We start from the raw sequence: 26,510 nt of genomic DNA, 5'->3' as shown, positions 1-26,510 counted from the left end.
AAGGCAGTAGGGTCAGCTCAAATTTATGGTGATCAATGGATTTTTTTTTATCATTAATAGCCTCAGACATATTTACAATTTCTTGTTCATTGTGCATTTATTAATGCTGGAGTAAAAATATACCCATGACTGGAGAGTGTTCTTGTCTCTAGGTGGCAGCATGATCAGTATACCAGCTCAAAACATAAATTTAAAGTGACTAATGGATGTTTTCACCCTTAATAACATCATGTTAGGATATAAATAGAGGTGTAACTTTCAATTTTTTGGCCTTTAGAAGGCAGTAGAATATTAGAATTGAGTCAAAATAAAAGACTGATATCATCAATTAATTTTCAGCTCAAAAAACACATGTAGCCATGGAATAGAATCATACAAAATCTCTAGTCTAATTTGAAAAATAGCACAAACTGTTATATAAAACAAAACTGGTAAACTAAAGTGAAATATCAAACAAAATAATTACATATAAAACTTAATATGTTGCACCATGACTAGCAGTTCTAAATCTTCTCACATACATATACAGCAAAAAATAAATAAAATAAAAAAAGAGGAAAAACAAAATAAAAAATGCAAATGGGTGCCAAATGTCTCACACAGTTCACAGAGCTTTATTGAAATGCGGGTTAGATGCAGAAGATAGCTAAAATAACAACAATTTAAAAGTACTCCCAGATTAGAATAGGAATTTTTTTACACTAATCTTCAAAACCTGTCTCTCTGACAAATTTGTGCATTTATGTAGAATGTTGCCATATCTTACTAGTTATCCCTAAGTTTCTGTCATTGAACAAATAACAATTATTCTGTGGATAGCATGAGATGGTATAAAAGCATGTTGTGAAATGGCAGAGTTTTGTGATTTAAAAAGTGTTGTATCAACTTCAAAGCAAAAAAATGTTACCTTTGAAGATATTAAAAAACCTATACCAGGTTGAACAGAACTACAATTTAGCATCATCATAAAATAACAAAGATAATACAAGATTACTGAAAATACAAAACTCCATCACTTTAGAATGTGATTTTATAACAAGACATACTATCAATTGGGACATTTACAAGCTCATTAATAGAGATGAATTTTGGAAAACAATAAGGATTAAGAAAGCTATCTACATCAATAAGTCTTCATTCTCTACTGAAACAAGTTTGGAGATAAGTATATAGATACCACTGATCAAGACAGTGGCATACACATCAAACCAAGAACAACTTAATTAACTAAAACTTTTTGTATCAACTACCAACCACACACACAACACCAATATATTATTACAAAATGCCTCATACACAAAATGTAGCCCAGGTTTTATTCTAACCTAAAGACAAGATATTTCAGTCCATAGTTTTAAACCCTTTACACTAAAATTATATGTATAAGACACAGCTGGGATCCATTTCCACCTTTATTTCATCATAAAAAATCTACCTAAATCATGAATTAGAGAGAAATAAAAAACTTCCTTGTGTATATTTATGTTGTCAATAGATTTACTTGAAATATCTTGAATGTTTCAGTTGGCTTTAAATTTTACATGAAACTTGCTAAACAACCACACTAAACCCCTTCACGAGGACCTTCTTCACTGAGTTAATTCTTTGTATTTGATATGATACTCATCACTGCACCGATAATCTCCTATTTTTACTTAGTTTAGTTGATGGTATTCATGTAAAACCTGAAGTAGGTCAAGAGTAAACACAGTCCACATACTTTGCTGCAAGCCTTCCTCCTCCATAATCAAGAGTGTAATGGGCCCTGAAAACTAACATGTTTTTGCTACAACAGTAGTGGTTGTTCTACTATTTTTCTGGAGTTGCTTATGGCAAAGAAAAATTTCTTGGAATCTTTGAACAAGAGTGGGTAGTTAACTCAGAATTCTGAAAAATCTTGGCGACATTTGTTTTTTCAAAATCAAATTTTGCTTTATGAACTTTATGGTTTAGGCAGTGAGGCACCATTTGTTGTTGCAGTTCTGGAAAACTACAGGAACACATCATGACTGACAACTGGACAAACTGCCACAACTTTTTTTACTGACCATACTTTTTCACTTCTATTTATTTTGACTCCTACTGAAATACAGTTCTTCAAACACAAATAATGTTCTTGAAAGTTTTGATTTAAACATTTTTCAAATCTTGAAAACTTAGTAATTTCATTGTATTAACAAATTATTTTTTCTCATTATTATAAAATGCCCTTAGATGAACAAAACTACAATATGGCATAAAGTACTTCACAATGTTTGAAATAAATATTTCATGTGCAAGAAATGAAAAAAAATCTTAAGATATATACATCTTTATCCTTTGAGGAAAACACATGAAAATGTTTGACATAAAAAAAAACGTATGTTGAATTTTTTTAACACTGACACCCAAATTGACACGAATGCAATATTTTAACTTTGTTTATATTAAGATCAATTTCAAACAGGTATTTACTTTGGAAATGATATAAGCCTGTATTTATTAACTACTGTCAACAATTACGAAATTTTAGGTTCTTAACATCCTTGACACCATGCAGACAACAGTTCTCAATTCTTACAACATCCACATGACTTCTTGCACATAGTTCAGATTTTTCTTAGTTGCAGTTGTGACAGATAACCATATTAATATGACACTTCTCAAATGCATGAAGGTGGACAGGAATATTTTTCACAGATAAGTACCTATTTGGAATTCATTTTAATTCTAAAAACTTAAAAATAAAATCAGATAGAATTACCTCTGAAATGATAAAAGCTATAGTGCTTACATTGATGTAAAAGAGAGAACTAAGGAAAGTCACAGGGACCACTAGTCCACTACAAATTGGGGTCTTGGGCAAAATAACAACTCAGATCACAAGTGAAAGATGTGTTCAAGCAAAGAATAAGTATAATCCAGAATCAAAAATCAATGGAGTGGATTCATGGGAAAATCTACAGTGATGGATAAACGTTATAGTCAGATCACACCAAAAAGAGGATAATCAGAAATAAAAGGATTTTTCTTAACCTGTACCTCATTATGGCTTGTATGTTCCTATAGAATCATGCACATTCTCAAGTACAGTAACAAATGATGATATAACAAGTATTCAGGGTCAGAATGCAATATATTGTTCTGTATATGTAGTAGTGCAAGTTAACATTTTCATAAATGGTAAATGCATTTCCAATAACATTTGCCTCCTTCACACTTAGAGCTATTATTTAATCACCAGGGTTTTTTCCTTTACCAATTTAGGCATAGGTCCAATTTTTTCTCACTTGCTCTAGTCTTGTATACCCCACTCAGTTGCCCTTGACAATATAATATTTAACTGGTGACACTCTCCGCCTACTCCAGTGTGCCCTCTACCCTGGTACTGTATATGAGTACCTCATTCAAATAATATATCACTTTTTCAAGACTGACTCAATCCCAGTCTGTAACACTGACTCTTAGTGGAGAGGAAAAGGAGTGTCAGAGGTGATAAATATTACTGGAAATACTTTTTAAATTTAGGAAAATGCTAATTTCCAAAACATACCTCTTCTCCCATTTACAGATAGAATCTCACAATAAGAAGTTGGAAAATCTAGTAAGAGTATTATCTATACAGGAAGTGTTTGCAAAGATCATTGGTGTGTCAATAGTAAATAGGCACCCTAACAGGGGAACTGCACTACATACATAGCAGGTATACTCTTCACCAAGAATTTAATTCCTTTATTGTGGTTGGAATTTTACATGACTTATCACCACTATGCTCCAAATAGACAGCCAAGATTCCACTGGGAGTTGGAATTAAGGGTTCATGGTCTCTACAACCCATATTGTTTATGGCTAGGGAAACTGGAATGGAAAAGTTACATACATACACACAAACAGATGGGTGGATCCAACCTGTAGAAGTCCAAAAGGCAACACCACAGACTTGGAATAACAGGATCATGTAAAACTTACTCAATCAAAAACAGAATTCATCTGGTTTAGAATTACGAGCACTCATCTTCACTCCCCACCCATGTGAGTGAGGTATATCTAACTTGCCCCTGCAATTCTGGAGAGAATGTGGAACTACTGTGCTCAACCAAAGAATTGGGATAGGACCATTCTGCACTTGAAATTATAAGGAGACAATAAACCTTCTTCTATGAAGAATATACTGAACTAATATTGATCAAAAAGAAGGACCTTGCACATCCCCAACCAAATAACTAAGAATCACATCTGAACCATTACTACAAGTAGATTCCTATGTAGGCTGTTGCCACCTTTACCTACAGCTAGGAAAAAATACTAAAGGATCTAGGTAGAAGGGCACTAAACCTTCCCTCTTTCCCAATAGTGGAGGAATTCACTCTAAGATTCTAGAGGAAAATCTTCTGGATCTGACACCAATTTGTTCAATCCAATGATTGGCAAAGATTGGCAGGATCCCCTTATGCTATACTCAAGATACTCCATTAACAGCAGTTCAGCATAGTACAGTAATACCACCCAGTCAGCCTCTATGTAGTATCATGGAATAACTCATTCCTACAGAATCTGTTGCAACTTGTATAAAGTACATTGAATCAGTGGTTGTTAGTATAGAATTTTTTATGAAAGCACAAGTGCCTGGGCAACAAAAACACCACAGAGTGTGATTCTGTGAAAATAAGGTAAGAGATCCTGAAAAGTAGCAATTAAAATACTCACCTTCAGATGAAGAGATTGCTAAATCATGGAAATAATGAAAGATAAAAGTTGTTAAAGACAGTTGTTAAGTGATTCAATGAGAGGCCAACACACCAATCAGAATTACAAAATGGGGACCAATTCAACAGAACCTAATGATGCAGCATCTATTCTGTTGAGACATGACAAGCTAGGAAGGTGATAAGTTAGGAATCCCCCCCATGAATGGAAGTCCAAAATTGGAAAACAAGAAGCCCTGTACAAAGTGCCTCCTTGTGGAGTAACACAAGTCACCATCACAGAGCTCTCAAGGTGAAACCTAACCATTTTCCCCATAATAACCCCACACAATGAGGCACTGCTTGTTAAAAAGGAAGGACTAAAACATTGTGTGGGTAAGAATTATAGTTCATGCAAAGACCCTGGAATTCCTGACTGTTGATATATGCACCCCATCCTGAAGCAAGGCATTTGTGAAGAGATGGAACTATTGGTGTAGTGGCAGTAGAGAAACCCATATTGTGGTAGTGTCCTGATTTAACAATACCAAGTGAATAAAGAATGATGCTGATTAAAGAAACTTGGGAATCCATGTTTATGATCTCTTGGTTGCATAAAGACAATTAAAAGGATATCTTGTACTCATGCCCAAAGGCATGAAAGATGAGTCATGCTGAAATTTCCAGAAGAGAAAAAAAACATTTGCAGTGGGAGAAGGAGAAGTGAGTGAAGGTTAGGTGCTTATTCCATGGTGTTGAGCCAGATGGTAGTCAGTTGAGCTTAAATGAAAGACAAGATGGAAAACACATGATACCCAGACTGATGGCATAACGAATTTAAGCAAGGAAGTCTCAGTCTGAAAAATAAAGCCTGCTTTATTTTGTTTCAGAAAGTATAATCGGAATGTGACAACTGATGAGCTGGTGCCAGCACCAGTCATTCATGGAATGGTGTGTGTGCAGTACAATAGAATGAAGGTGATAAGAAAATATTTATACAGCAGAACCCTTGTGAAACAATGCTAGTTCAAAGGTAAGATCAATAAATTGCAGTACCTGATCCTTGTGCACAAAAATATGCCAATACTGGTGGGACTCCACCACTGCAGCAATGCACAGGCAAGAACCAACTACAACAAACTTGGTCATATACAATACCAGAAAGAAATGTCAACTCACACTGAGGAATGAATAACTTGTGAACATTGGAGAATCTAGATAACTGAACACAAAACTCCTGTCTAGCATAGGCCCAACAAATGACTGGAATAAAACCCATGAAAAATTAGCATTACTCACTCACTATCCCAAGACCAACCAAACTCTGATAGTCCTAGAAGTAAGATCCAAATCCAGATGATCTGTGGGAGACAGACACTCTACAAGACAGGTGGATAACAGTGGTGAAGATTTGAATTTAATGACTAATCCTGACCCAAGAACCTGCAGTGCTCCTGGATCCATGGTTAAGGTTACCACACATTCAGAAATTCTCAGAGCCTGGCCCTCACTGAAGGCATAGAATAATCACCAACACCACTGCCAGAAATTGAGACAAGCAGTGGAACCCTTGATACAGACAGAATATACTCTAGGCACCAAGATACAGATGAGCTGAGATTAGGGCTCAAGATCCAAAAATAGAGGTGGAACTATAACCTCATATAAAAGCTGATGAAATTCTGGTATTCAAAATCAACAGGAAGTGTAGAGGCCAAAAATTTAACATGCATGCTAACAATGGATCAGCTCTTCATCAATGAAGTTAGTGATCCTGAGTCTTCTAATAAAATGAAATGAAAAAAAATGTTGGATTTGAGAGTTGCAAGTCTGTAGACTAACCCTGGCCCATCAAGAAACATTGAACTATTCAGGTTAATCATAAACTCTGCCTTAGAATCCTAAAATTCATGGAGCAGATGTAACTTTGAGAGACAGAATATGATTCTGCCTGATGATGGAAGGCTCAATCATGAAGTTCCAACAATTTGCTAGGTATGACAAAACTGCTCCTTCACATAACTGAGAAGTAAATGTTCCAACATGAACCACAATATGGGTGGATGGATATGAAACTAAAAATTTGCCATCAGACCTTTCAGCCATCAAGAACCAGGCTCAAAAGCAACTGGTACAAAGCCCAAAACATCACACTCTCAGTGAACCACCAGAAGAAAATAAATCAAAAGCAGTTTACCCCAAAATGATCTTCTGTTTGTTTTTGATAGGTCATTTAAATGCTGTATTGATTACCATTGACTAGAACATTTTGTCAGGTAAATTTTCTGTGCTAGAGCAAAGCAATATTGGACCATCCGCTGCATCAACTATGGGGAACTGAATCCCAGACCCCAGCACTGCAACTCTGCCCACTCACCACTCTCCAGCAGGGAAACTGTAAAGCCAACAGATTAACAGAAGGTGAAGGAAACAGCATATCTAAATTTTCACCAGAATGTTGAGGATCACCCTCAACCACAACCCAAAAGACCTCCAGAGGGCCACTGCAGAACTGAATGTCTCCTTCTCACTGCAAACAAGATTACTTACAGTCTCAGCTGATAACACTGCACAACAATTTTTTTTTTAAAGTTTTGCTTCCTCAAAAGTTTTTGCTGATTGTGACAGGTACCTGGTGGGTATGCACAAATATAGTTTTGGTTTTGCTTCGTCACGTAGGAACTTTGAGAAATAGACAGTTAACTGTTTATCGGCAATAGCATATTTAATTGTGTTTATGCTTCTAATATGCTATTAAGTTCAACATAATTAAAAAAGTGTTTTGGTCCTGATTTTCATTTGTTTTCAATGTCCGGTGCATCACGTTGCAAAGTCCAACATTAGTTAGCAAGCATTGACAGATTCAAGTTGCCCTGATATCGTTTTTCCATTGTAGCAATGTCCTGGTGATCTTCATGATCAACGGCCAAAAGTCTATAAGAAACACCCAACAGTGTTCTAGAAGCAAAATCTTTGTTGTGCAGTGTAATGAGTCCTGCCCCCAGTAGTCGTGTGACATTAGATATCAGAGGTGGGATAGGAGAGACCTGATTTGCCTCTACGCCTAAAAATAATAATCTGGGTATTCATACCATAAACTGGCTTGCCAATCAGAATATAAACTTTTTTTTTAAATTCTTATTATGAAAATCAACTAGCAAACATGGATGATTTTCAAAGTATCTCTGAATGATCAGAAAACTGAGAAACTTGTTAGCAATGCTTTGCCAAAACAAAAAGTGATAACATTATCTGAATGAAGTGTTTATATACAGTAACAGGGTAGAGGGCACAATGACACAGGTGGAGTATCATGAGATAAATATCACCAAAGGCAAATGAGTGAAGTATAAAAAAATTGATTTTTCTCACTTTCTCCAGACTAATGCTTAGAAAGGCAAAGGACAAAATTGTGACAGTTGAGTAATAGCTATAAATGTGAAAGGAGGTAAGTATATTTTGGAAAATTCTCAGATAAAGAGACCAGAAATAAATAATGACTGAAAATACTCTTGGGGCTAAGACCTCTTTAATTCTCACCTAAAAAAAAAGTCACAAAACTGCCTTTGGCAGCACCTCACAAGTACTAAAAAGGCGCAGATAAATTCAAAGATGGGCTCAACAATTCTGAGCCAGTGCAATATAAACAATTAAGAAAACATAGAAATAAAGTATAAAATGTTTTCTATCCCATAAAGAACTATGAAACATCACCTCCAGTAAATAAGTGCTGAAGAAAAACATATACACAGAAATAGGACGAGCACACACCAAAGCACCATCATCCACGAGAAGGAATCTTCTTCCTTGCTGCACATGCACAGAGGGTTTCTTTTTGGTCTACAATAATTGTAAAGGCACATATAACATGTAAACTTTTGACTAGATAAATCCATTCATACACACACACACACACACACACACACACACATTCATATTTTGAAGCAGAAACCAAAATGTTTTTAAAATTAAATTACTCCAATTCCAAACACCTATTAATATTTCAAAAAAGCATAGAGGCAGTACAGCTATACCTCTGTTACCACACGTATGTGTTAGATTGATAAATCTTGGTTTATTTGAAAAAAATGTTATGGAATAAGGCAAACTCATACAGACATAACTTTATTTAATACAACTACTACATGTAAAGTAAACAATAAAGTATAGCAATGGTATTTATAAAAGTGTCAAGAGTACAAAACAGTTTTGAGCATTTAGCATATGACACAGCTTTATGAATTGAAATAAGGAAACTCCCATAAATGAAAAATAAAACCTGTATTAAAAACAAGTAGTTAAAAGGTGTTCATAGCAGTCTGTAATATGAACCAAAGCTAAATTCTTGCAAACTGAAAGCTGTAATGAAAACAAATGGGTATTCACAAAATAATAAGCATATGGTTTTGAACCAACTGCACTTTGTATTTTAGATTGAAATAAGTTGAGAAAGCCCATAGCAATTGTATATATATGATATATAGTGTACTATTAATTTTTTTTGCAAATTACACATGGGTTAAAAGTGTTGTTTGCATGAAATGTCTTACAAATAAAAAGAACATGTTAAAATTGAAGTCACTCATCATTTGATAATGACAACATTATGCTACATGTACCATACTCATTGTATTAAGAGTTTGATTAAGCAAAAAAAAGTATGATGATTCTAAATGGAAAAGCCAATATGCAATCCAAACTCCTGTACAAAGGTCTTTCTAATGGTGTGAGGTTGAAGTATTTGATCAAGAAAATTTTGGACAGACAAATGGAAATGCATTATTCAGATACCTTAGCTTGCCATCCTTAAGAATATCTTCTTATTTCTTGTACAGCTAAAACACTAAACAGAAATTTGGCAAGATGTAACCTAAACATCTCTCGTGAGATATCAGGGAGACATCACTGAAACAAGAAGGATCAATTGAAAGAACTAATTCATTGATGTAGAGGGGGAAGAGATAAGGAGCACGGTTTATCATAAAGCCTAAGTAATTTCTGTTAAGGCCACTTTTAAAAGAATTGGTAATGCAAAATAACAATCAATAATCCTGAGAAAATGTGAAAAGCATTCCTCTAAATAACAATGAGGATCAGCCAAAATTAAAGCCATGAACATTGAGCATGTGTAAATACTGGACATTTTGACTTGCTATAAAAAGTGTATCCAAGATAAAAATATGACTGGATTCCTATGAGAAGTTTTTACAAGAAGAATGATCACACCAGTGATTAAAATGTTTTACTTTATATAAAAAATAATAATCCTTATTGTAAAAGCTATAAAACTTCTATTAAAAACTAATAAAATGTTGCTGAACAACCCAAAGTTATCCTAAGTATGAACGGAGAGACAATAAGGGCAACAAAAATGAAAGTAAGAACCAGACTGAAGCATCTGTCAGACCCAGGGACCCTAAAGGGTCCCAAAAATGAACAAATTATTTAATATTCATCCAGAACAAAAGACTCCAAGTAGAATGAGAATACCAGTCTTATTTCCTTCTTCTGTTTGGCCAGTTGATAAAATCAAAATGAATGAGTAGAAACAGCAAATGTCAACAGAAATGAAAACAAAGGGACAAGACAAGAGAATGAACATTACTTGTTGCTCATCTTGAACAGGAACAATGACCAGAAGACATAAATCACAATATTAATAGCCTAATCACCTCCTGTTGGCATGCTTCTCTTCAATTGTAATAGTTCAGATGGATTTCCTGAAAAAATAAAAAGATGCAGAAAATAAGCTCTTTTAAGTTCAGGAGAAATGTTGTGTGGGAATGTTGATAGAGCACTTTCAAACACAACATGGTGGGCTAAGAAGTCAAACAACATTCAAATGGCACTTTAAAAAAAGATGTGAACAGAAACAATAAAATTTGAACTTAAAGTAATATTTGAGAAAAAAACACATGAAATTTGGCTTTTTTTTACATCAAGAAAAATGACAATGACAAAACAGCATTACACTTATTGGTCTTGTCATTCTCAAGTTGATAGCTAACCTCTTATGAAGACTTCTCAAATTCCATAACCTTCCACAGCTCAGCCAGTGACAATCAAATTTCTTGGAATTAAGTTGTTTCTTCACCCCATACAGCAAGTGTAAAGATATTTTAAACTGAGTTAATGTTGGCCACCAATATACAACTATCCTACATGATGGTTTAAACAGCCTAAAATAGTTACAGCTAAAGAAGCCTAATGCCAATTAAACAAGTGGTCTTCAATGGATTTCATGTTTGTGAACTAGAACATAAAGATAATTACAACTTTTATATCTCTGACACATACAAAGTTACAGGTATTCATTCAGTTAGCATAATTCTGATTTTTTTTCAAATGTTTAACCCTAAATCTATATTTTAAATCAGGCACAGACTGGTAATAAAATCTGAAAAATGCAACATCTAGAAAAAATTTAAGTTATTAAAAACAAGTTAGAACAATAATTGTGAACTAAGATGTTCATTCTGTGAAAAGTTGGTAACTTTATTACACAAGAGTTATTTAATATTCTTTGCCCTTCCCCTGACCATTATTTTCCATTTTCTGACCAAAAGCTGATTTTTTTTTTGTGCTACTTTCCACATTAAAGTACAAGAATTAAAAAAGAATACTACATAAGCAACAGAATACAATCTCATGGATCATGCTACTTGTAACTGATGAATTAAAAGGTGCTTCAAGTGCAACAAATGCAGTCATGCAGATGTGACTATGATAAGATATCCATTAATATAACTACTAAAGATATGAGGAGAGTATCTAAAAAACAACAACATACTTATGAAACTAGTAGTGAAAAAAATCTTGTTATTCAAAAGAAAAAACCTATTGTTCTCTTGTATCATGAAGGTGGTGATTCAAATGTTAATAAAGCAACTTAGAAGTCATTTATTGTATCCTTTGCCAAAATGTTTTGTGAAAATCATCCTGTATATCTTATCTGTTAATTCTCTTGTTCAAGTACTTATTAATTATTGCTTATGCTAAAATACCTAGGTTTCTGGCCAAATTTATATTAAAAAACAAACAAAAAACAGTTGGCTCTCAAACATGTCAACTTTGACATTTAGTTTTTTGGAAGTTATATCAAAATCTGTTTCAGTTTTAGTAATGATTTGGGACTTTTTTAGACCTACTCTAAAGCAATACAAAATCAACAGTAAGAAAGTTAGCAATACCACACCTAATGATGAGAAAATTTATTCCCACACTGTACACTTCTGGCCTGATTAAGTCAATAAATGACAGTAAATCAATAAACATACAAATTGGTGATATTAGTGCATTCCATTTTTCCTTATTTCTTTAAGCTGCTGTTACCCTGCTACATGTGAAATCTCATCTAAATAATAATTACAAAACTGAATGATACAAGGAAATGCATGTGTAGCTATTCTCAGTGTAGCCATCTGTATGCAAAAACTTTCTTGCATGCCACAGGCCTTGAATGCCCATGTATCCCACAACTTATGTGGTTCAATGTGTCTTGCACATAAATAACCATAAGAAAGCCTTCCACCAACAGGAGTGTAACACCCTCCTGATGTATCCAACTCTCTCTTTTTGATACTACTGAACTATCACTTCAAATTTTGGCAAAAACAGGAACACTGGTTTTTAGTGGGGAGGAAGGAGGGATAGCTTGAGTAGAAGTAATGCATGCCACAACACTTCCACACCCAACATTGGAATCAAAGAGTCAAACATGCCTCTCATGCTAATCATCATGCACCATCATTCCACCAATAATAGAGCACTACTATTATATGCCACACATAACTCCCTCAGTGCACTACTACCAAACCATCAGTTTGAAGTTTGGTAGAAAATATAAGCACAGGAAGATTGTGGAAAGGAAGGTAAATTATAACTTCTGATATGGAACTTTCCTCTTTCCTCAAGATTAGCTAGAACCACACACTGAAGAGGAGGAGGGAGCAGTGCAAAGAAGGAAGATACATCTCCCAAAAGAGTCTGAAGGATACTTCTGTAAAAGAGAGAAAACAGATCAGATGAATAAAGAAGGGGCATTACATTACTTCTGAACCAGGTATTACCTCACAAAGACCAGCTAAGAACAAACATGGTGGAAAAGGAAGGGAGCGTATCCGAGTGATAGAGGATAAGTCGGGAGAGCAATCGCAATAGGATAAATATAAAAAACACAATCCACAAAAATAAAATGGATGGTGAAGAATTTGTCCCATGGTGTAGAATGGCTAAGGCAGAGCAGACCATACTTAGTAAGTTAACTATATACAAAACCTCAATGGTTTCTGCCAATCACACAAGGGTAGGATGAGAATCATACCAAATTCATCTGAAGCTCTAAAATCGTGAATGTGAGGAAAATGCTGATTATAGGGCATAACCCAGGATCAGCTTTGAGCAAGAAGTCTGTGAATGCATTAACAAGTATCAAAGGGAAGTTACTCACAAACAATCAACTTCCACAACTATAAAACTGGTTTGAAATGCCCAAAGGTCAATAACATCCCCATTGCTGGAGAGAATGAGGGACTGACCAGTGCCCAGGACAGAAACATCCCACATATCCCCTCCATGATCCACTGCAAACTTGTGCGAGGTCTTGAGTTAACTGATTTAGTCAATGTCCAAAGCCAGGTACCATGAGATTACAAATCTATTGCTATCAAAGGGGTGAATTACATTGATATGTCTTGCTCCATAGTATATTCCACTCAATCTATAGGATAGTACACCTTCTCTACTGGTAGAATGACACTGCCTTACTCTGAACTTTTGGGAGCTATCCTGTAGAATGCATCTATGGTCAACCATCCCAGTGGCTTGAAAATGGTAAGTGGTAAGGACTCCCATACTACATTGGAGGAAGAGGGAGGAAAATAGTGTGTTGAGAAGTTTGTAGGAATAGCTACATTCAAGATAGTGTAATGAGTGACCATAAAACTATTTTGAAAAGCAGACTATACCAACTTATTCAATTGAGGTATGGCAAGGATGGGCAGCATCTGTTATACTCATGTCATCCAGAATAGGCTTATTTATGAAACAGATATCAAAAGGTTATTGAAACACCCTCAAAGGTGGCTGTGTGGAACCATGGAAAAACTGTACAAATCAACATGACATACAGTGTAGGACTGTTAGTGTATATAAAGAATACCTGGTCAGGCACCATTTGCCTCAAAGCAGGATCCCAGAGATTAAATTTGAAGCAAGGGCCCACAAAGAAAAGAAAGCATTAATATTGACTTACTTAGTGTCATAGCCACACCATAGTCTGAATTATAATCACAGATGGTAGAGCAATACCCCGAGAAATCAGAAACCACAATGTGATGCAAATAATAAAAAATGAGCTTCCGAATGGTGGTCCACATGCCCGACTGCAGAAGCTAACACAAAACCAAGAGGAGAAACAAGGGAAAGGATGAAGTGTCAGAATTTATGGGAGATAACACAGAACAAAACACATTGGTAAGGGGACAATAAGGAATAAGCCAAACCAGTGAGGGTAAAGGAAGATTTCAAGAGGAAGAGAGTTACCATGAGATAAAGAAATTACTTATAACCAATACAAAGCCAATCTATCAAATGACATAATATATTAGATTGTTTCCTGTACAGAGAATCATCTATTTAAATTTCAGTTCAAACTTTATTCCCAAAGCAATACATTGACATCATTAGCTCAATTTTCAACACCGTTATAAAAATCACAAAATTGTAAAAATTAGAAACTTATTAGGTTAAACACGATTAGACTGAATAAGATAAAAAAAAAAGAAAATTTTCATGAGGGATGTTCATGAGCAGCTTATACGTAGTTGTGCATTCCATAATTCAGCAGGATAATACGAGATACATATTCACTGAGTGATATAACAATTATGTGGTAGGATTATTACTTAGATGTGGTTCAAAAGCCAGGAAAACAATAAAATTAAAGTGAAAAATTTCTTACTATTGTGAGCTTGAGCTTTAAAATATTTAGGGTAAAGAAATGTATTTTCCTGTTACAGTTTGAAGTCATTCTAAAACAAAATAGTGAAATTCAGATTTATTCCATGTTTTTTTTTTTATGGTATTAAGGTAGAGAAAACAACAGACAATAGAGTTTTAATGACAATTATTTAGGAGATTTTAGAGAATATGCAAATGAAAACTGTCAATTTTCAAAGGAAAAAGCATTTTTAATCTTAACTTGAAAACCACTTTGCAGTCAGAGCAATCAACACTGATTCCATACATTCATGACAGAATGTTTAGTAAAAATTATTAAATAAAAATTCTAAAATTTTATTTAAAATACTCTTAAAACTTACTGAAGGCATTTGAAATTTAGTGAAGATGAAAAAAAAACAACACAGTCATGAACTCTTACCTATTCTAAGCTTGTCTAACTAATATGTTAGTAATTTTTACACATTAATTACTTTTATAACAACAAATGAAGAATGCACTTGAAAAACAAATATAGTACTTATCTGTTTCTTGTTGGTTTCTGTTGACACTTAGCTGCACTTTTTTTATACTGATGTTATTAGTACAATAAATAATTTTTATTTAATTAAAAATGCATCTAAAAACATAGAATAATAAGACTTAAAAAGCAAACATCTTACAGCTATCATAATTATTCTAGTTTTCTCAACAAATGATAAAAGTTCAGCTAATCTCATAAATGTGACTTCCATTGGAAAAGTCTGAATGGGGAGTAAAATAGGCAATTCTCTTTACAGAAAACAGTGTATAATACTATGTCATTTAATATATTAGCTTTATATTGATTATGCATAGTATTAAACATCAGAGAAAACTATGGGCAGTTTCTTAAATAGAAAATGTGTCAGAAGAGTATGATAAATGGGTCCAATTTTCTACTTTATGGCTGAGTAAACAAATAAGAATGAAAGATAAAAATTATGCTTTGATGGAATATTGAATATGATAAGTAATTTACAATAAATTCTGTACCTCTTGTAACAATTTTAAATAAGGTATAAAAGAGGGAGAACAGAGAAAATGTAACCATTTTCCTGTCAGTAGTTTTTAAAAATATTTCCTTTTAAAATTACTTATCTCAATAGTTTTAACTATTAACCTTTTCACAGCTGTTTTTGATTTTATTGATATGCTTTATATTCACCGAGTCAGTAATTCTTGCATAAAAAATATATCAGAGTGTGACCAATAAGATTTATTGACAGGCACAACATTAATAGACCACAAATGTATACTAAAACACAAAGAAATCTGCCTTAATTTTGATAATATGGATATTATTTTACTATAATTTAATGAGACTATGCTAAGAAGTTTATAATTTTTTAACAATTGAATTATTTTTATTTAAAAAAATCTATATAAAACAAGAAATGACGTATAAATAAAAAACAAGGCTCTATGGTACCTAATTTCTTAAATAGGTTTGCTTGTGTCCAAACGAGAAGCCATTCTTCCCTAAAACTCGTTCAGTTTTACAAATTTGGGTGTCCAAAAAAGTAATTCATGTAACTTTGATACATGCAAATTAGAACACTAATATGTTGCTAATCAGAAAATATATTTCCAGTGGATACCTTTTTGTACACAGTAACTATTTCTAACACACCTACTATTGAGAATTTTCACATGCTTCCAACACTGAGCTATCTCTCACCTAAATTGTGTTTCAACATCAACTGCTCTAATACATGATGTAGTATCATGCAGACACTCCCATAATGTGTTTAGAAAGGATATCGGTGAGAGTTTAAAGAGCTACAGAAATGCTGAGGTGAAAAGACACTCCATGATTCAAAGATTAAATAGAGAAGTATGAACCTGAATCAAATGTAATGAGAAAAGCAGTACGAGGTGAATCAACTTGAAATTTGGAACAACCAATAAAGTAAAAACAGATAAAGAGCCTTTCAAAGGAGAAGGGATGTGCCTGTAGAGGAGGCCTACTATGTAGAAGGGAAAAGCAGCTAAATGTACAGAAAGGAATTGAAACAAAAGGTCAAAACTATAGAGGTAGTAAGTGAAGACTTAAGGAATAACAGTCATGCAAAAGGGTAGTGCTTAAAATGTGTACATCTTATTGCAACAGACAACCAAAGGAAATATTGTGATGACAGGACTACTGGAATGTGAAAAAAGGCATCCAAAACGTGGATGTCTTCATTCAAAGGCAAAGGAGAAACAACCTTGTAAGAGGAAGAAACCCTTCATCTTAAACCGAAGAATCATCCAAAGTAGTTCAGAGAAGTACAATACTTCAGTACCCAGAGTTCAAAGAGACAAAGAAGGGGTGGAAATAGTAATCCAGAAAGGGGAAATGACACCCTCTGTGACTTCAAAACCAAAACCTTTGACATCATGTCCTTGAGACAGTAGAGGTGATGAGGATCAGAAGGTAGAGAATAAACAATGGAAAAAGAGAGAGAAGGGAAGACAGAGGCAGTGAATAAGGACTTGATTGACCCTATAATTGGCCATGAAAGAAGTTTACAAGTTAGCAAAGAAGGAAAAAGGTGCCACCACAAAACCTTAGTCAACTAGGTACAGAGAGAGGTAGTTATTGGTGGGGCAAACAAAGGCTAACCCTATGGGATGGGAAAAGGAGATTTAGGAGAGGAAAAGGGTATACATTCCAAGGAAAATAATAGATGCACAGAAGAAGTCAAGAGAGAAGATTAAAGAAATGATAGAAAAATGATTGACAAGCAGCTTCAGCCCAAAGCTTTAAGGTGTGAAGAATATATATTAAAGAATTTGTGGCAAACAGTGGTTCAAGACACAAGTCCTCATTCCGACAGATATTAAGGATCCAAAAAAGTGAAAGAGGAATAACCATAAACCATGTCACAAGAAAAGAGGAGAACAAGGGGAGGAAGAATGGGAATGATGTTATGACAAGAAGAACTTAACATGAATAGTTGTCAAGTCAAAGAGAAAAACTACAGCATTAAAACATGTAATAAAGATTATGAAAAAATATGACATTGAAGGGAAAAGGTAGTTAAAAAAAATCAACATAATGAACAAAGAGAGAAAGAAAGAAATAGTGTGTTTATTAATAAAAAAATGGCACACTCAGAGTGAAATTGGACAGTGCAAATAGCCAGACAAAAATGTTGACTTTGTGATCAGAGTCATAAAGAAAAATGCTCAGAACCAAAGAAACTGGAAAGAAATGCTAAATTTATTAAATGGCAAAAACTGGTGATGACATCTTCCACATACAAAGAGTCTCCAGCAATCACAAATATGGTAGAAGTTCTGAGGAGTCTCAAGACATCACATTGTTTGGTATTTCAATTTCTACAGAGAACCATAGTAAAGAATATTAACCAATTTCATTCAAGATGAAATTTCAGCAGTTTTGAAAAATGTAAAAGGTAACCCATATACAGCTTATAGTTTACCACTGTTTAAAAATGAACAAAAATAAATGGAATTATATATCTCATGTAAGTAAAAAATTATGAAAAACTCATGCAATGACGAAATAAATAGTCAGAAAGACAGTACCTATGACACCAAAGATTGCTATATGAAATCAAATCATAAAGTTCAGACAAAATCATTAAAACTGAAGAGTAAAATTAAACATATATGTTCATAGCAATGCTGAGATCAAGAATGAAGTTAACTTCAAGTGCAGAGGCTTATGAAGATCTACTGATCAAATAGGATATGTCACCCACTTACCACCTACTGGTGGAATGCTACTGCTGCATGATTATTGTATCATGCACTTTCACATTTCATGTTAAAACATAATTTATCTAGGGATAGGTTTCAATGGAAAGCATATGAGAAATGGTTTAGTAAGCAACACACACACATTAGGTATCAGAAAAGAATGTTCTAAAATTTCTATAATTTATCTGACTTCCTAAATCATAAGTGGACAAAAAGAATTCCTTTTATTTATGTGAATATTTCTTTATCTCACCAAAACTTGCAATTTAGCATAGAAAAGATGATAAAGAAGCCTAATTTATTCTCCGATTCACTTCTTTGCTATAACTATCTAGTTTTGTTGAATTAAAGGCACATCAGTTTTGCTTAAAAAAGTTAAATGCATAGACTTCTTACAGCAGTGTAGCCCAGTAGCTCCTTGCTTTGGACTTGTATTTGGATGGTTGTAAGTGTGGCACTAGTCCATTTCATGCTGTTATATCCTTATTTCAATCTACTAGCAACATAATAGTACCAGCTGATAGCTGAGAGATAACCTGCAATGGACTAGTATTCCATCAAAGAAAAATGGGTCTCCATTCTCATACACTTGTGCCACTTGAAACCACAGTTTGTAAGCATCAGCTCAATGTGCCTTGCAAGGATAAGGAAAAATTTAACTTTAGCATACTGCAGTGGAATGTAAATAGTTTGCTCAGTTTATGTACAGACCTTTACTTGCTACTGATAATTTAAGTAACCTAAATGGGCAGTTGTAAGCTTCATATAAAGAAAAATCTGCTCTTTCTAGTGATTTTAAATATGTCCAGTATCATAAAATAATAATGAAACAAGGACTCCTCTGGTGGGTTTGACAAACTCACTGATATGTCAGCAAATTAAAAATATAAGGGGTCCAAATTTTAAATTCCTTTTCATGATTATGTATAGCTTTTCTGATTAGTTGGAAGCTACAGCAGTCCATTTTTAAATTGAGAAAATACTGAAGTGTAGTTGTCAAAAGGTCAGATGAATATTATGACACAGAAAAACATAGACTGAGAATCAGATAATAAAAACTGAGTTATAAGCTATCTATGCATTCCTTCCAAGTTTATTAAAGATAGAGCCATTTAACTAAATGTTGAAGATGATGTTGTAAAAGTTCATGGCATGCATAAAAGTCATTCCCAGGTGCAAAGGAATATCCAAAGAGTTTAAGCCCAAAACACTGAAATAAATCACAAACAACTTGTACTTAAAGATTTATTGATCCTTTAACATTATATTTATTATGTTTAAATTATAATTCTTCAATTAAAATATAATACTAGTCTAAAACACAGTTGCATGTGATCTTCAAGAGGTTAAAAACTATATATTGCTATAACAAGCTCTAGTTTATCTTAAATTTTAGTACTTTTATCAGTATACTCATTAATTGTTTTCATTTTTAAAACAACACAATGATGAAAAGCTCTTCAGCATCATACATTTACTGGCAATACAAACTTAAAATTTAAATTGAAGATTTGAATTTCTAAATGTAATAAATTTCAAAATTAAACTTTGAAATCAGTTTCTTATTAAGATTAAATGTACAAACAATTTAGTTTTATCTTACCATTGCCATCCAAAAGTCTGTCTCAGCTTGATAAAACAGCTGACGAGTCTTCTGCGTATGCAGAGCCTCACATGGTTTACTTGGATTAAATGTTCTGAAAAGGTTTACAAATGCTTATAAGTATAGATTTATGTTTATTATGAAATAATAATGAAAAAATTATGTTTGCTATAATGACCAAAATGTACCTGAGCATTTCCAAAAAGATGATATTAAATGGAAATTCAACAAATTACCACTCTTACTTGAAAGTGCAATACATGAGGAACAATATTTAGGTTTCCAAATGTATGCTTTTATTAGTTCAAGAGGATACACCACAAATTCCAAAAGAATTAATAACTTATCTGCTTGATAAGAAATCCATGCACATTTATATCCTTGTTCATCCACCATTATAAAACATCATCCTAATTGTACCTTGGTACTGATTATTGAACAATATTGTAGTTTTGTGGTTTAATATTAAAGTTATGTAAGAACAATGTGTATGATGGGAGTATTGTTTTTCAGTCTAAGTTCAAGAGTAGCTTCCTGATATTATTAATATTCAAAAGACAATTCCTAAATTCTTTATTTATTGTGTATTAAAAGAAAATGCATGTTTTAAAAATTGAATGAAAAAACTTCTTGTGTTGAAATACACCATAGTTTTGGTTTCCATTTTCCAACTGTTAATTCTTTAAACCCCTAATTTTTGTACATTCTATCAGAATTATTTTCCTGATTTCATAATAAATAACATCATACCCCGTGAAACTTCATTTTCTTAATGTTGTAGATAATAGTATAGTTTAGATTAGTTTTCAGCCAAAGATATGTAAATGCTATCAGATGCTATCGCCATCCAACAAGTAAATTGAAACATTTTATCAAGTGCTGGTAGCATCCACTCAGGTCTAAGGAGTTAAGAGCTGCCATTACTAAGCAACTGAACTATGTTACAAGTTGTTCAAAAACAGTCAGACTACTATTATCTGGTATAATCTGATCTACTGATAAAAAACACTAATTCTAACTTGAAAATCTGGAATTGTTTTTTTTTTTTTTTAATTACAGTAAGTATGTAAAGCACTTATATAACATACCAACTAAAACAGGTAACATTTAATTTTAAAACATCAAAATAAATATAGCATACTTTTAAGAGCATCTCCATTCACCTCTTAAATAAGCATAAACTAAAAAACAAGCAATGAAGCAGCTAAGTTGAATGCTTCAATTCTGCATTTGTTTGAAAAGCAATATTCCAATGAGTGACATTCAAAGAAACCAAAGTCAAACTGAGCTTTCAGTAATTTTATATGCAAAGATCAAGTCTCTATTTACATGGTAAAATAATTACTTACATACTTCATTTTGGCACTAAATCAGCATTTTCATCTTCCTAGTCATAAATTATTCATGAAAAGTGTAATCCTATCAGTAGGATTTAGTAATGAAGATAAGTGAGCCTGAACTTGAACAGTAAATTATCATAAAATCAAACATACATATTATTGATCAGATATATAAAACAAAAATACTACAGATCACCTCAATACTCATACTGTACGAATCAAAATCACTTACTCTGTAAACTTGATAAGAGCTTCACACAGACCTACATTCTTAATTTTTGTGTCTGTGTCAGCTGAATCAGGATAATAATATAAGATCTTTTTAAGTTCCTATAAGGAAAAAGAAAAACTGGTGAGAGTACTTTTTTTATTTATCTATAATATCTATCATGCACCTAAAATTTTAACACCTGTCAATTATAGGTTAAAATGTATTTAAACCAGAATGGCTAACTTAATGTGCATTTCTGTATTGGGAAAAGCACGATGAAAAAAACTGTACTTATTATAAAATCTTTCCCCAATAATAGTATAGAACATGTATATTTACAATATAAACTAACAATGTGTTACAGTTTCAACAAATTTAAATTATTACTATGCAAAAAAGAAAAAAGACAAAAATTTACCCCAACCATTGAAATCAATACAAATGTACCCTGTAAATCAAAGTCTTTCCATGAAATGTGTACTCTTAAAAGATAGAAATGTGTGCATTTTCTGACATCAAAGCAACCTCTTCTGTATCCACTGAAAGGAACTGAACCCCTGATTTTAACATTATAATTATGAAGTTTTACCTTTGTCCCACTGGGGGACAAGATAGAAATGAAAACTGAGCTTTTGACTAGTATAAACCAAAATACGTACTAAAATGTTTATAAACAAGGCAAATATGTTATCAATGTATCATTAAAAAAAGTTAAAACTTTTTTGAAAATTATTATTACTTCTAAGGTATAGTATACTACTGACAATTTCATATAGTAAAACAAATGAAACCATCTTACAAGTATACAAGAACTACAAATACCCCCCTTGCAATATTTTAATAGAATGGGTTCTAAACGATTGCTTGCTACTAATTACTACACAGATTGATAATTTGTGTTTTACTGAATGTGATTTTTAATATAATTCATATACTTAAGTTTTGGAGCTACGTAAATGATTAATACAGTGCTTTCTCATTTGCTCTTAAACACATTTGAAGTATTTCATCTTAGTCCTTTTATAGTAACCATAAAAGCACATTTACTTTTCCACACTATTTTAAAATACAATAAATACAGATAAATTAGATAATTAAACACTACATTAGCATGTAGTATAACTTTAAAATAGATTGAGATATATTTTAAATACAAACATCACGAACTTTAAAATTACAAATACTTTTAAGTAAATGTATTAACAGTCTAATACAAATATTCTTCCTTCTAATCATAGTAACTTACACTACATGACATTGCCTGTTGATTTTCCTCACTTAATTCTGCAGATTTTGAACATCATACCTTCCTTTTTAAGACAAAAGTTAAAAGACAGTATCAGTAAATATCTGGGTCATAGTGGTTAATCTAACTTATAAACAAAAAAAGAAAAAGATCAATGCACTTACTGAACTAAAATATAAACATATAGGAAATTATTTCCATATCCTGAAAATGTATTTCTTATTGAAACTTACTTCCATTCACATAAATATCCAAGCACTGGTTTTTAGTGGGAGGAAAAATGGGAAGTGTAGTAAGAGGCAAGTACCTATCAGAAATAAATCTTCAATTTAGGAAAATTATAACTTCCAGTAAGATACATTATATCTGTTCATAAATAGCTGGAATCCCACATTGAGTTAGATGGGGGAGGGACCAGTGCAAAGAAAAAAAAGAAGCATCTTTCCAAAAAGTTGAAGAACATGCTAAAATGGGAAATACTCATAGTGGATGATTGTGAATGGGAAACCATACCACTTATCAGACATACTTAGTGCCTAATGTGAAAAAGATGCAGCTACAGATCAAGAAATGGAAGAGTACACCTAGAAAAGAGAGAACAATGGTTGGAGTGGGATCCAAAACACCCACTATCTAAATCTCAATCCCATAAATAACAGTAATGTGGGTGAAAGTAAAAAAAAAAGGATGTGCCCCATGTTATACAGTAGCTAAAATACAAAAAACAGTACAAGATATAAACTGCAACAAGTCATTGACAAGTCAACTACAACACAGAACCCTACAATGGAAACCAATGTTTGTGTGGAGGTAGGATGAGGGATATCAATTGAAGGGGTGAATTGTGTAATTTTGAAGACTCACTCCAAAGCTACAATATTCCCTCGGATAGACCCGTTCAAAGATGAAGCATTAAATTAGAAGAAATCTAGACAACTACACCAGCAGAATATAATCACCCTACTCTCAACTGAATGTATCTGTACTTTATATTACTATCACATCCAGGACTCCCATACTCTACAGGAAGTAAAAAAAACAAAGAAATTGCAGTGGAGAATCCAGATTAATGTAAATATAAGAAACAGTACAACAGGAGACCATGAAAACTATTTTCAAAAGCAGACCACTCCTGATTTATTCAATCTAAGGAATGGGCAGCTTTTCCCTTCTACTGTTTTCAGGAAATCTATAGATTAGAACAGTCTAGAACAGGTATGTGAATGAAGCAAGTATCTTGTGTAACACCCCACCTAAACAGTGTGCATTTAGTAGCTATGGAAATTATAGCTGTTAAGTCATTCTTAAATATATTTGGATGAGTATCACTAGCCATAGAGTGAAATCCATAAAGAAAAAAAAAAAGAGAGATGCGTCTGGAAAACTATATTATATATATATATATATTACACACACACAAAGATAACTTACCCGGTCACAGTCTTACAGAAGAGTGAAGAATGATGACAAGTGGAAGACATTATCAATCGAGAAAGAAACAGTTACCCAAAGTAGATAATAAAATGTAAACATATGAGGTGTAGTCCCAGTACTTGATGGAAGAATTACCTTAAACATATGACAAGGGTGAAAAAAAAAAAACCTTATTAAAGAGAAGATACCAGGAAGAAAGAGACAAAGAATAGAAAAAACTGAACTAAAAGGGTAAAGGAAGAAGAAACAAGTCAAAAACAGAAGTGTGGTGCCAGGGAATGAAACAGCAGGAAAGAGGATCACAGAAAGAAGCCTTTAAGGACATGAAGCAATCAAGAGCATATATAAGACAAAGAAATTAATCCAGATCCAACCAAGAATACAGGTAGGAGTTGGAAGGAAATGAAAAGGAAGAGCATGCCACACAAGCTGCAAAAAAAACTGGAAAGTAGGAAAAATTGATACACAGCAAAAATAATCAATTGAGCTGAACCAACTGAAGAAAACAAATCTGTATCAGCCAGAGTGGCAAGGATGAAAGAAATCACCCAGGGAAAATGATGAACGAGATGAGAAATAAAAGTATAAACAGGTCCAATCCTATATGAACATATGAACAGCTAAAGTATGTGAATAAGTAGTCAGAGACAAAGGCATACAGACCCAAAAAGCTAAAAGAACAAGGCACGAAACTGAGACCCAATACTGCATTCAAAAAATCTAAGAGTGCCACAAGGGTTGAAAAATAGGAAAGTGGACATAAGAACATAAAACACTGACCTTGAATATCCACAGTTCTGGAGGAATGGCCCACCAAAATCCAATAAATGACAACACAATAAACAAGGGAAAGAATTCAGAAGTGATTGAGGCAGGACAGATCAATCACAAAACTCCAGAGTGCATCAAGAATACAAGACTGATAAAGGAACTCTTAGATGTAGAGCAGATAAATGATGGGAAGGTTCTAAACATGGAACATGAATAAAAGATACAATGGCTAAATACACAAACAGCACCAAAAAAAGAAACTATTTAGCATAAAAATACAGATACCCCATATGATGCTAAGTTAACAGGAGTAACATCTAAAAAAAACAAAAACAGATCAATTGAAGTCATTTGTAAATTCTGATTAGAATTGGAAATGAAATTAACTTGATATAAGGTGTTCTACCAAAAACAAAACAATCATCAATGTATCTGAGCAAGTGAGACATCCCATGAGAGTTAGCATATGACTTCATTCTTTGATTAACAGTAATACAAATCACTTCTACAAAGCTCATTCCAAAAACATTACATGTAGATGCAACTTTACTTCCCATGGCAGTTCCTCTTAAAAATCATGATTATAGATACACTAATTATTAATCAGCACTAATTTTACAGCTTTAATTAAACATTTCTTAATAATTCTGGAAAGCACAAGTCATGGATAACATTAATGAAAATAATTTGTAGCCAGTTGCCTTCCCTCTAGCTAGCAATCTCAATTCAATAATGAAGTACTGAGTGAAACAAAATCTCGGTTGGGGATAATAATTATAATGTACTCACTTACAGAGTGTTGTAGTCGTGAAAAACACAAAAAGGACAGGTGGCAATATCAGTTGTAGTCGTACTGTTATTGTTGAATAAGCACTCGCACTATACAGTAACACTAGCGTTATATATACACACACACATATATATATATATATATAAATTAAATTATCATACTTTTAAAGTTTCAATTTTGATAAATAACTTACTTCTCCTTCTTTTGGTCCTAAACTGGAATTAAAAACACAGAAATTCAATAAGTTTATAGGCGATTTACTCGACATTTCAATAATTTTTCACACTTGAACACGTCAGGCTTAAATAGTATTTCCGCAAATATTCAAATTTAGTTTTCACTTTAAATCTGACGTATTTAAATTTAAATCAGAATTCTAAAAAACTATATATATTAAAAGAACAACTCTGACCTATACATATATTTTGAATTTAAGTTCAAAGTCATTTTAAAAAACATTAACAGATTTTCATCCACAAACGTCGTTAAGCGTCCTCTACCAGTTGAATATTTCTTTCTAATTTTTGAAATAAGATCCTGAAAAAATTAGACTATGGCTTGAAAAAAATAGTATTTTTCAATATTTGGCCAGTTGAGGACAAGAAAATAAATAAGTAAAATATACAGAGAGGAAATCTTCGCCTCTCACTGCAAAATTAATTAAATTAAGAACATATTATTGATATTTCAGCTAAACATTTAGGTGCAACCTGGAATCTGATGATCCATATGTCCCATCTATGAAATGTTATTGAAATATTT

General features: G+C 33.0%; 1 protein-coding gene across 3 annotated transcripts in view; it reads right to left on the bottom strand.

Moving 5' to 3' along the window:
- Window positions 1–26,260, bottom strand: part of Ccz1 (vacuolar fusion protein CCZ1) — a 70,234-nt gene extending 43,974 nt beyond the window's left edge. The window contains exons 1-3 of one of the 3 annotated variants that reach the window (XM_076454102.1): window positions 25,942–26,260; window positions 21,529–21,626; window positions 19,957–20,050 (exon numbers count right to left, since the gene is read on the bottom strand). In XM_076454102.1, coding sequence (XP_076310217.1) covers window positions 19,957–20,050; window positions 21,529–21,626; window positions 25,942–26,016 — 267 coding nt within the window. In that variant the 5' untranslated portion in view covers window positions 26,017–26,260. Of the gene's footprint in view, window positions 1–19,956; window positions 20,051–21,528; window positions 21,627–25,747; window positions 25,832–25,941 lie in introns of those variants that run through there. The other 2 variants (XM_076454103.1, XM_076454104.1) reach the window with 2 other exon arrangements.
- Window positions 26,261–26,510: the final 250 nt, after the last annotated feature.

Source organism: Tachypleus tridentatus, chromosome 9, assembly GCF_004210375.1.
Source record: "Tachypleus tridentatus isolate NWPU-2018 chromosome 9, ASM421037v1, whole genome shotgun sequence".
In the NCBI taxonomy this organism is placed as follows: domain Eukaryota; kingdom Metazoa; phylum Arthropoda; class Merostomata; order Xiphosura; family Limulidae; genus Tachypleus; species Tachypleus tridentatus.
This window is presented reverse-complemented; position numbering and strand designations above follow the sequence as displayed.